Raw genomic sequence first — 12,895 nt, 5'->3', positions numbered from 1 at the left:
GAAAGGCATTGTGGCCAAAAATCTGCACTTCTGCTTTTGTTTGTCCAAATGACATCGTTCTGGACAAACACACCAACTTCCTGAGAAAATGAACGTTTGTTCATTTGTAACTTTTGTGTTTTATTTCCCTCCGTTTGTTCTCAGCCTGATAGACAAAAACCGGCATTCCTCTAAGATGATGGCTGCTCATCCATTCTGTGATCCTGAAAAATGGGTTTTAACTCTTTTACAGTTTTGTGGCGCCTCCAATAAATGCCCCCCCCCCCCCCCCCAAAAAAAAAAAAGGATGATTTGAAGCAGGAGGCTACAGCAATGATGTGTTACAGTAGTTAACTTCAACAAACCAAACAAAGCATCATCTGTGTTGGCGTACGCAGAAACCAGGGTCTTCTGTGCGTGGGTGTCATTGTGTTTCTTTCTTGTTGGTGTTTCTCACAGAAGAGAGGAAGTACAAGTGTCATCTGTGTCCGTACGCAGCCAAGTGCAGGGCTAACCTCAATCAACACCTGACCATCCATTCTGTCAAGCTGGTCAACACAGACGCTGAGCAAATTGTCAGCGCCGTTACAGCTGAGTCTGCTGAACGCAAGAACTACCCTTACTACTACAGGTGACCATCTAGAGACAAACAGCCCTCGCTGACATTGCTGTTTTATTCCATTTTATTATGTGTTTGTGTTAAAAAGATCAAATTATATACATCTATACCTAACACTTTCTTTATTTACAGTAGCTAATCCTACACCAGTGCCTCAAATATTTAAGTTGCTAAAAAGACTTAGTTATATAGTCAATACAAACTGTACAACTGTACAAATGATACATTTTTCTCTATGAAGAAGCGTTCAGTTGGACTTGTCAGTTACTGCAAGAGAAGAGTGAATGTTATTTTTCTATCCTCTTTCTCACAGTCTTCCTCCCTTCTCCTCTTGTTTCTCTGTCCAGCTGCCATGTGTGCGGCTTCCAGACGGAGCTGAACGCGCAGTTCGTCAGCCACATGTCGCTCCATGTGGACAAGGAGCAGTGGATGTTCTCACTTTGCTGCAGCACCTGCGACTACATCTGCATGGAGGAGAGCGACATGAAGAGCCACATCAGCGCTGGACATGCAGGTAGCCACGCCGTGTTTTTGTCAAAAAGCAGTTTGGCTCTGTGCCATCACATTAAGTGGAAAATGCCCCTATGGGCTGTGATTTCTGTCACTAGAAAACTTAAAGAAAAAGAAAGATACAGATAAATAAATTCAGAAATGATGGCTAAGTAGATAACTGAAACACAGAAACCTGGCGAAGCTTTTGAACAAATTCTCATGGGTGGACATTTTTGAAGGAATGTATTAATGCAGCTTAGTTATAGTTTCATTATTTTTATCTCTAAGCGGTTTAACAACCAGACAATTGACCTTAAACATTGTCTTCTGCGATAAAGTATACAGTTTAGTTGTGTCATAGAGACTTCATAAGCTCACAGTTCAGAGGGTAGCAGAGCTGGATCTAACCGGTGATCCTCCAATCGACTCTCTTCTGACTTTTGAAACTGCTGGACAATAGAAACAGTTTGGACTTTAAAAATAAAAGATAAAAAGCTTCATTTTGTTTATTGCTGGTGTTTGCTTCTTACTAAAACTCACTTTTGCTTCCTTTCTCATCTTGCTGCATTGTAAGCCCAACCCAGACAGTTGAGGGCTCTTAGACCACGGTGGCCTTGTTTGTCTGATAAGGTTGGCCCTTATCGTGCCTGAAGGGAGAAAAATCAATAGGCATTGGGGGGCCTTCAGAGACAAATTCAGTTTATGATGCCACTGTGGCCATCCTTAAAGTTTCTTGGCCTTGTCTTGCATTATCTCTGCCTCACACAAGATGTAAAAGAAACGTTAAAAGTGTCCAGCTCTGGACCGACCAATCCTGATCTTCAGCAAATACCACCTTGCTGGTTTTCCAGCGACCTCTGGCCTTACACTGTTTATTACCTGAATCACATGATTACAGGCACTGAACACACCTGATCCAGGTAATCAGCTGCAAGTATGGAAGAAAAGCTAAAAAAAAAACCTATGGTGATAGATTACGAGTAACATGCTTGAACAATCCTGGTCCGTACTGTACCTGTGCTTCTTGTAAGGATTTAAATACATTTGACAGTCACATTCAATGACTAATGATGCCAGGAACACCATAAAATGCTGCTTATCCGCTAACAAATGTGGACACCTAAGAAAATAAAATAAAATAAAATAAAGAGGTAAGAAGGTTTTGGAAGTTAAATTAACCCTCAATGAAACACTGATCCCAGGGGTTACCATTTGCTTTTAGTTTTGATTTTTTCCGTTTTTCCTAGAATGTCACCGGGAAGTCTTTGTCGTAGTTGTTCTTAACTGACGTCCCATTAAGCGCAGAAATGCGTCTTTTTTTCTGTGCCTAAAACCTTTTTCTAGAGCTGCTGGAAAGCCCATGCTGCGCGGGGCTCGTGTTTGTCCGCATTTGATTGAAGGCAATTATGAGCCTGCCATTACAGAATCATTTCCTCGTGCGGGAAAGCATATGCCCTGCATGTCCCCCACCTGGATATGAGTCTCACTTTTATGTGTGTGTGTGTGTGTGTGCCACTGCATTAAAAAGGGAGGTCAGGCGTTTCAGCAGGCTTTTCTCCCTCTGTTGACTCCCTTCAGAGCGAATGCCCTTTGTTGAGCTGTGCCTCCAGATACCCGCGCCATTTTAGCTTCTTCAGCCATGACCTGGGCTCCTCGGCCCTCCCTCCTGCCTCCTCCCCTTCTTATTCCCTCTCTCTTAACAGTGAATTGTGGACTTAGAGGAGAATCAATAAAAGCACGCTGAATCTTGATTGGACTGTCAGAGTTCCTCACTTGAGGCTGCCTGCTATTATTCTGCTTCTGTGCGTGCATGTTCAAAAATGTGGGGGTAAACAGAAATAGAGTTTACCAGCTAATGAAATATTGTTTTCATTTTGGTGAAAATGATACGGTTTCCTTCATTTCTGTTCTGAAGAATTAACTCTCTGCCTCTTTGTGCCCAGCTTTAAATTCAAGAAGTCCCCTCAGCGAGACCAAGAGCACCTCGTCGTCGCTCTCGGCCCTCAGTGACTCGCTCAACAGCTCGGAGGGCGGAGACATCACCCACGGTAATGAAGAACTCAAAAGTCTGCTAGCTCCGCCCTCCTCTGCAGGCAACCAGGCTGGCTCTGGAAGTCATCTGGGTTCAGGAACTGAAGACAAGTCAGACAAAGGCAAGTCAACGGAGAACTGTTGGAAGCAAGATGCTTTTCACCATTTGAAAAAATGTGGATTCCAGTTTTATTTTCTTATAAAATATTCTAATCAGGGTTGCATTGCCACAGCGAGACACTAAGTGAAAAACATGTGGTTCTCAAACCCATGAAGACTATAAAAAACTGTTGAATAACAAACAGAATCATCAAAATGACCTGCATGATGCTATAAACTTAAAATATCTGCAGTAAAGCCTCTGCTTTTGAGCCTGAATTAGGTTAAGTTTGAATTCATTTGTAGAATAGATTTCTTATTCATTGGTAGCTTTAAGTATTATTTATTTATCATTCATTCAGCGTGATTGACTCAATCCTTTAACACAGGAGATGTCATCTAAAAAACACGCTCATTAACTCTTCAACCGTTAATGTGTTTTTACGAATCAGTTGATTCCAACATAGAGAAAATTGACTTTCCAAATAAATGCTTTGTAAGGTTGTACAACACTTCACCACTAACACAGTGTTTCATCGTGGCGCAAAGGTGGGCTTTTCCCCCGCTTTAGAATCAGCTAGAAATACATGAATCGGGTAAACGGTTGGAGAGTTGTCAAAGCTGTGCTGTGCAGGTTGGATCATCAGGCCAAAACAGCTTCACCCCCCATGTGGAGTAACGTCAAGAGAGTCCTCTAACATCCACTCTGCTCTCTTCCGTTCCCTCCAGGTTTTGAGTGCGTCTTCTGCAATTTTGTGTGCAAGACGCGTAGCATGTACGAGCGGCATCTCCAGATCCACCTCATCACGCGAATGTTTGAATGTGACGTTTGCCACAAGTTCCTCAAGACGCCCGAACAGCTGCTGGAGCACAAGAAGTGCCACACGGTCCCTTCAGGAGGGCTCAAGTAAGGAAAGCAAGTACAGGCAGAGGTTCCTAACTCCACCGGTCCTTCCTCTCACCCATCCTTTCAGTTCCAGAAGCAACACCACAGCAGTACATCTACATCTACACCTACACCGGGGCTGTAAGGGCCAGCATATTGAAATTCGGACGTGTTTTTGTTGTTGTTACTAGAAAGTTGTCAAATAAACTGGGAGCTGTTAGTATCAGCTCCTACAGTGTCAGGTGTAAAGTGGGATTTCATAGACAGTAGCCCATATGTGCGGTCAAATCGGAGCTATTCTTAGCGACGGGGCTTCAATCAGTTATCCTATCTTTTATGTTCATTATCTGCTGCCAGCGAATAAAACGACACAAGATGTAGTTCTGCTGCTCAACAGCTTCTCTTGGCAAAGGAGAACTTATTAGTCCGTGGGTCTGCAGAGGCTTTTGTGAGCAGAAGGGACAGTGGGAACGAGATGGAAATGGGCTACCCCGAGGGGTCTGTTGTTTCTCTGCCCACAATTATTAGCAATGCCAAAGAGAGATATCTGAGAGAATCTGCAGTCCAGAAAGTTCTTTTACCCCTCTCAGACGAACCCCGAGAATAGCATATAATATAGCTGATTTTCAAAAGGAAAAAACCAGTGGTACATGGAGAGCCACCTGTTCTCATAGTAATCCTGCTGGATGTGAGTCCGTTTCTAGTCCACTACACCTGAACCAGCAGCAAGTGGGAGAGGGTTACACCTGATTTACACTGGTCCGTCTGTGGTGGGTCTCCCTTGGGTTCCGTGGAGAGTCCGTCTCACGACAATAACTTAGTTTAAATTGCCTCCATTGCGTCTCTGGTCCATCATGGTTTGTCCTGCCAACCCCATGTCCAGTAGTTCATCCCACTGTCCCTGCTCATGGCCGTCTATGCTCGTGGCTGCTTTGTCAGCAGATCTCCGACTTTTTCCTAATCATTTTGTGTAAAATTTGGTCTTTTTAACATCCAAAGCTTGGCAATGAGGCCCCACCCCCTCTCCTTCTTCACTGAGCCCCATCGTAAAATGCTTGCTTTGTGTCAGAAATTATGTTATGGTTTCGTACTTTCAAAGTTAAACTTTCCTCGTCCATGGCAAAAAAACTACAACGATGTTATCCGCAGGCGACATGCAGGCGATGTCAAAGTTCCGATTGATTAATGACTAGTCTTTGTGTCAATGCAAGGGAGACGCACCGCAAACGGACCAATGGAAATCCTGCTTTAGCTGGAAGAAAAGCAGGGTGGTAGATCCCAAATGGTAGGGTTGGAGACCACTGATAATAAAATGGCCTGGCCCAAATAAAAGCTAGACAAGACAATAATGTAGACAGACTTGAAGCCCATTGTTGTTTTGTGATACAATTCTGGATCATTTGAGCTTAAACAGAGTCTGTATCCACTCCAGAAACATTTAGACATTTGAAAACCTTCCACACACGAAGGGAATTGGAAACATTTTAACAAACAAACCACAGACATTTTGTCAGGGTTATACTTAATGGATACAAGTCATGTTTATTTTTATTGTTTTTGTTCCCGTTTAAAAGTCCTTCACATACCTCCAGTCGTTGCATGCAGAGAGCCATTCAGCACCATTATGACTGCCGCCTCATCATGTCATGAACAAAAAAGTTTGTGTTGTGCACATTGTTTCTGTGCAGCCATCAGTGGAGCCGTCTTGCTGTGGGGTGGGGGCATTTCACTGAAAATAAGTAGAAAAGCTGATTGAGGTGTCCTTACTATAGCCTCATGCTACGCTCACACCGGACAGTCGGAAAAGGCTCGGTTTGAAATGTTAAAGTGGTGCAAATCTTGCTCCGGCCTTTTCCTTTAATATATGTTTTCCGACATATGGAAGTCGGTGTCAAATGATTCCGGCCAGACACAAACCACATTTATTCACTTCTCCTCCGCAATCAATGTTCGAAAGGTTGGCACTTCCTTGAATAAATAAGGATGCCATCCATACATCACTGCCAAATCCGACTCCCTGATAAGTCAAAGTTCAACCAGGTTTAACTTTAAACGGGCGTTCAGTGGATGCACGTTTCGTTCGTACAGTGCAAAAATAGTTATAGAATGAACATATGAGTTAAAATCGCAAAGGTCCAAATGTACGTCTGGTCACATAGACTTTTCATTAAAGTGGCCACTTGAGCGCGTGTTGCTGAGGCCGGTGTGAACGTAGCTTCAGAGATTTACAGAGAACTTTTTTTAAATATTTGAAGCTGGAGCTGAATCTCTTTAGGCAGCACCTTTTAGAAACATTTTTTTGTGATAATCCTTCTTATCTAAAAAGTACCCAAAACATCTTTTTTTTTTCCCCTTCAAATTTTTTTTTTTTTTTTTACAGAAAATATTTAAAATGTACTTATTCAGTGTAGATAACAGCAGAAAAATCCAAGTTTTTTAAATATTTTCTATTGGGTGTCCACCTTTAATTTGCAGTGTAATTTTTAGAAAGGCATAGGAGCAGACAGAGGCAGAGCAGTAGGTGTAGGGTGGTGCGAGCACCACAGGCAGTGATGAGAGAGAGGGCCTTGACCATTTTGAGGTTTTTCTGAGGTGATTCTGTTCTGCAGGGTTTGTGAAGCGCTTTGGGCCCCAGAGCAGATGAAAGGTGCTATTTAAATGTAAGTGCCACTCATTCCTTCATTTCCCCTCATGTCCTGTTGCTCCAACCTTTTTTCCTCCAGCCTGTCACCCATCCTTCCTCCGCCCCCCCGAACCCCCTAACACACGCATCCCTGACCCATGCCAGCTCTTTCACCATTACCACATACTTTTTTTTTGCAAAGCCTGTAGAACTGTTGGTCATAGACTGTTTTCCTTTATCTGTCCTCCTTCCTTTGTCATTTTGTGTCCAATGAATGTCAAGGTGTGTTACATGGTTGTGAGCGTACACTTTCCTTTCAACTGTCCTCTGCTTTTTGTGTGTTGTGTCCTCCCTCCTTCCCTTGTGTCGCATTAACCAGGTGCCCTTTTTGCATCTACTCCACCAATCGTCCAGCGGCCATGGAGTGCCACCTGAAGACGCACTGTAAGATGGAGTACCGCTGCCGCATCTGCCAGGGACTGTGGCCCGACCAGGCCTCCCTGGAGGCCCACATGCGGGGGCATCGCCTGGGAAACCACTACAAGTGTGAGCAGTGTGGCTACCTGTCTAAAACGGCCAACAAGCTGATCGAGCACGTGCGAGTGCACACGGGCGAGCGGCCCTTCCACTGCGACCGCTGCTCCTATAGCTGCAAGCGCAAGGACAACCTGAACCTGCACAAGAAGCTGAAGCACGCGCCGCGCCAGGTTTTCGGCTGCCAAGAGTGCCCTTTCACCACCACACACCCCTTCGTCTTCAGCCGCCACCTCAAGAAACACCAGGGTGGAGCGTCGGAGGGGCTGGACGGCAGCTTAGTAGGAGGAGAGGAAGAGGGGGAAGAGGAAGGGGCGGGGAGGGAGGAGCAGCCCGCAGAGGGAACATCACCCGGGCGCTCCTCCCTGCAGAGGAGCCGGGAGAGCATCTTGTTCGGCGGGGGAGGAAGCAGTGGAGGAAGTGGGAGCAACAGCCCTCTCATGGGTCTGACGGCGTCTCAGGCACTCCAGTCCGTCGCTCTGTCGCTCACGCTGGGCAAGTCCCGCCAGCTGGACCCCGCCGGCCATCTCCACCGCAACGGCAGCGGCGCCACCAGGAACCACGGGGGCGTCGGCAGGAGCGGCCCCTCCCTCTTCCCCCCCTCCTCCCGCCACACGCTGGAGCAGTACAGGAACTGCAACCCGGCCCATCTGATCCCCCTCACCACCCTGTTCACCCACAACCGCCGCTTCACATTCCACCCACTGCTCAACTCCAAGTGTCGACCTCTCCTCTCCCCTCCTGACTCAGCACCCCCTTCCTTCTCCTCCCCCTCACCGTCCTCCTCCCACAAGCACTCCTTTCTTGCCTACCTGGGACTGATGGAGAGGGCCAAAACTGTCTGACACCCCACCCCCCATTTCCCTCACCCTTTGGACTGTGACCACTGCAGTGGGAGCAAAGTTTTTTCCTTGTTTGTTCTAATCAGACCAGCAGAATAAGCTGGACCAGACAAGCATATATATTAAAGAACAGAAGAAAAACAAACATTTATATGAGAAAAACGCTGTACATGCTAAAAAAAAATGCATTTATATCAAAAAGCTGCTTTTCTTATCAGTTCTATCAATTGAATTATTACTACTTCAGATACTCTTTTTCTGTTTTTGTTTCTGTTTTTAAGCATCGGAACGACCTGGACCCAGTGGCTTTATCTGCTGAAACGAACGTATCCGTTATTTTTTAGTTGTTTTTTTTTTAAAGATATCTTCTGTAGTCGTTTGACTAGATAAAAAAAGGTTAAAAAGACAAAACAAACTTTGCAAGTGCTATCTTTTAGTGCATTTTTGTCCAGTGCTATTATGCATTGAAAGAGCATGCCTGTCTCTGTGTCTCAGCTAGCTTTGACGTCATTAGGAAGCCGAAATTCGAGATATCCGAAAGTGTTAGCGGTGGGCGGAATCAAAGGAATTCTTTTCATTGAAAAGGTAACGTTTCCCCAAACAAAGCCTCAGACCACGCACTTAACTATTTATCAACTTTGTACAGTTTTTTAGCCCCACCCCCTCCTCCTTTCTCTCCTTTCCCATCTTTTTTCAGTTTTGTTGTATTTTTGTACGATGGTGAAACTGTGTTGTGTGCTGCTGCTGATTTCACTTGCGTCTCAGAAGGAACGTCGTTTTATCCGACTCCGAATCAGTACTTGTTGATAATCTTTGAAGTGTAAGCGGATAAAGTGTAAATATGGAAAACGTTCCCATTGATCTATGGTGAGGAAGCAAACAGAAGAACATTTCCAAGATAAATACAAACTGTTGAATCTGCACTCGCAGGTGAGGAATGTTGTAGATAGAGGGGTCCCCAACTCTTTTTCCCACAGTTCAGCAGCCATAGTTAGATCATTAGCAGCATTAGCATAATCCAAAACCACAGTTTTTGAATGAAATGTCAGATGTTGATGAGATCAACTGAAAAACTCTGATAGAAGTTTATGCTTTAGTACCCTTCTTCTATTAAAACCTTCTGCACCTCTTCTGAACTTCTGAATCAACTGTAAAAACGAGCCCCAAGAAATGAGTCAAAAATTCCTCAAATATGAAAAACTATTTAAATTAAAAAAAAATTAAAAAAAATCCGCCAATAGGGTAAGAAAAATACTCTTTCCAAGAATTCTTATTTTAAGAAAAAATGTGAATGACTGATGCTACGTACACGCACGGCGGGTTCCTGAACGCACTTTTAGCATGTGGTGGTCACGCCCGACTGTCGCTATCTGATACTAGCACACAGTTTTAACGTGCGTTCGTTCGGTGGCTGTGAGCGCCCATAAAAACGTCAGCGTGCGTTGCCGTGGGCGATGTGTACGTAGCATAAGGCACATTTTTTCCAAACTATTTTCTGCTTTTGAAATGGAAAATAGGTCACATTTTCTTGAAATGAGGATCTTTTTACTTTCTTAAAATTCCGTTTTTGCGGTGAAAACCACCACTGCAGCTTCCTTCTGAGACCAGGCTGATGTCAGCACGGCTCTGTCACAGCGTCACGCCGACCATATTTAGGAAAGATATATGAGAAACCTGTTTTGTGGAGGTGACCCGCTCTGGGTCAGGAAGCTGCCCACAGCCCAGGTCACCTACAGGCCGATTCAATGGTGCTTTTTGGAGCTTTTTTGTAATTTTTTTGTGTACAAAAAAAAGAGAAGAAAAAAAAACTTGTTCCCAAATGACTTGAATGAATGTATTTTTTTTGTTGATGTACATGGAAAAAAAAAAAGATGCGATACAGAAATCTGAACAGGGATGTCTTATGTGCTGGTATAGAGAGGAAAAGTTTGTGTTTGGTGGCCTTTCTGTGTCTGTTTCTTCAGTTTTTTTTTTTTTATTATTATTATTATTTTCACTTTTTTACTGAGCCTTTTACATCATACTAAACATTTTCTACTAACATATAAAAGAACCCATGGCGAGGAGAAGCTCCTGCAGGTGCAATGATGAAGCAAAGCCATGCGTTTGTACAGCGGTGAGTGAAACGGCACGGCTTCTGTCAGGCCGGCAGACGTGGTACTGCGTTTTTTTGGTTCCCTCTCCACCACCACCCCAACCCCCCACTTATGTCATCCTCTTTGAGTTTTAATTGCACTTAACGTGGTTACTCGTCAAGCCAAAAGCACTTAAACCTTTTTTTTTTCCCAAAGCGAAAAAGATGGAGCAAGTTGCAGAACTGTGAAGCAGATTTTTGCAGCTTGTAAATGAGTCGTTGGGAATGTCTGCTGGTGCAAAAAAAAAAAAAGGGTCTGTCTCTGTGAAATTAGAGAAAGTCAGTGAACACAAAATGCATGAAATGGACAGTTGAGGTTAAACACCCCCCCCCCCTCCTGGGAACTAAAGGTCCCAGGCTAAATTCATTTTTGCACAGTGCTGCACTTTTTTTGATCATAAGAATATTTATCCATGTGAAAAAAAAGTCATTTGTTTTTAATTAGGCAGCATAGTACAAGTATTTTGTTTTCTAAAAGCTTTACCTGTTCTTGTGCTCAAGCTCCTAAGTGGTCTTCAAGCCAAAACCCCTTATTTTTACTGTTTCCTCGTTTTGTATCTGCTGTTGCGTTTTCTGTAATGAACAACCCTTTTTGCTGTTTAAACCGTGCCAGAAAGGAAAAAAATTAATAAAAGAAAACTTGAGTATTATCAAGACCAAAATTACGACTCACAGCGCGATGTGATGTTAGGATTCAATCCGTCACGTCCCGCCCCGCCCTGAAGCGTCCCAACACGACTGTCCAACCTCTAGCTTCCCCTGACAGCCTCTCTCCGTACTGTTTACTGTATCTTTTATACTCTAGTGCCACTTGGTGGAAGTAAACCACCTGAGACTTCTGAGAATCAGTCAAACTAATGATCAGAGTCCAAGGGGAAGGAATATAAAAACAAAAAAGGAAAAGATGTCCTTAAAAAGAATGTCTGATCTCAAACGTCTGCCTTTGACCTCAGCACGATTATGAATGGCTGCACTTCTTTTAGTTTGCAGATGAAACAGGTGACAGGGCCCCCTTTCTCTTTTTTTTTTGGTTTAAAAAAAGAAAAACTTGTATTTTGAGCACTTATTCTGTTGCAGCACGGTGACCTTCCCGAAAACTCAACTACCTTTTTTTGGGTGTGTTTTTTTTTTTTTTTTTTTTGCATGTCCTCCCTCTGGTCCTTTAGTGCTTCAGTTTTTTTTCGTTTTTTTTTTTTTTTCAAACTAACCCTCTCCCTTCCTTCGGTTGCATTGAATTAGCGTCATACTGAAACGTCTACAATCATTTAGCTTTAAAAAGCTGTATTTTATGGTTAGGAAAAGGCTCAGCTATGTAACTTTTGGCACTCGGTCAGGATTGCAATGTGCTGTACAAAGCTTTTTTTTATTACTCCATTGTTAAGGCTGTACAGGGTTGTGACAATAACTGGTAAATGGATCATTTGTACTTTTTTTTTTTGGTTTTGTTTTGTATTTGTTTTCTTCGTTTGGCATTATGTTAAGTTTAACTTGCCAGATATAAATGTAACAGGATTTGAAAGTAAAGCTTACATCAGATATTATTCTGGTTGTGTGTCTTTTTGCTCCAAAAAGGTCTTTTTATATTCATTTATTTATCAAACCAACATTTTGCAATCACAGGTTCCAGTTCAAAATCTTAAAACCTTAAAACATACAGTTAAGATAAATATTTTATTGTCATTTAATTACTTTTAAGCAAGCAGTTGGAGTTTGTGCATTTCCGACTGCAAATGTTTTGTATTTTTAGAGCCGACAGCCATATGGGAATAAAGAACTAAAAAATAAATGACTAAACATTGCTGACAAGTCCCTAAATCTCTGCATTTATGACCAGTTTTTTTCATTTTTGTCCTTTTTATAAAGCAGGAATAAGCTAACTAACTCTCCACACACTGCTGTCCACTCCCAATAATCAAAATTGATCAAAACAAAAAGAACGCTAATTAGTTTTTCCTAATGATGATGACAACAATCTGCTAAATGTAAATGTACCACACTGACATGCATAGTAGTGGATTGTTGGAGGAAACCTCAGAAACCTACACATGGCGTGGAGAAGACATCCGTCTGTTATCTACACCCACTTCATCCTGATTAGGCTCACGAGGCTCGCTGGAGCGTAAAGGTAAGGCACACCCTGGACAGCGGTACATCACATACAGAGACATCTGAGGAAACAGTCATTTGGTTTTTGGCTGTAGGGGGAAATGCCTGAAGAAAATCCATGTAGGGGGAGAATATGAGCGATGCAAATAAAAGTTGGAGTCATCGGCAGTCCATGTAAATGTCAAATCCTGTGTGCTTCTATAGAGCTTTTACATAAGGCTCAAAGTGCTTTACAGTCACAAATTCCATCCACCCATGAACCAAACCTGTGACCTTCAGGATTCAATCAAAGGTCGACCACTCCACCTCTGCAGCACAGCCGGCTCACTACAGAGTTGCACTGCAAAATCAGAAATCCTAGAAATAAGGCAACATTTCCTTAAATTTGAACAATTTTCTTTAAATAAGAAAAACAAATCTGTCAATGGGACAAGAAAAAATGGTTTGATCAATGATTACTATTTTAAGAAAAAAATCTAGTCTCTAAGATTTTTTCTTAACCTAAGATTATTTTGCTATTAAAATTTAAGATTTTCTTCTTTTTTTTTGC

At 42.9% G+C, this 12,895-nt stretch overlaps 1 protein-coding gene across 1 annotated transcript in view; it reads left to right on the top strand.

Annotated features, from left to right (window-relative positions):
• znf827 (zinc finger protein 827) overlaps positions 1–11,780 on the top strand; it is a 70,929-nt gene extending 59,149 nt beyond the window's left edge. The window contains exons 10-14 of the mRNA XM_023957617.1: positions 439–610; positions 946–1,112; positions 3,034–3,243; positions 3,950–4,127; positions 7,109–11,780. Coding sequence (XP_023813385.1) covers positions 439–610; positions 946–1,112; positions 3,034–3,243; positions 3,950–4,127; positions 7,109–8,108 — 1,727 coding nt within the window. The 3' untranslated portion in view covers positions 8,109–11,780. The remainder of the gene's footprint in view (positions 1–438; positions 611–945; positions 1,113–3,033; positions 3,244–3,949; positions 4,128–7,108) is intronic.
• Positions 11,781–12,895: the final 1,115 nt, after the last annotated feature.

The sequence above is a fragment of the Oryzias latipes genome, chromosome 1, assembly GCF_002234675.1.
Source record: "Oryzias latipes chromosome 1, ASM223467v1".
Classification (NCBI taxonomy): domain Eukaryota; kingdom Metazoa; phylum Chordata; class Actinopteri; order Beloniformes; family Adrianichthyidae; genus Oryzias; species Oryzias latipes.
The sequence above is the reverse complement of the archived record's forward strand: the minus strand, read 5'-3'. Positions and strand labels throughout refer to the sequence as shown.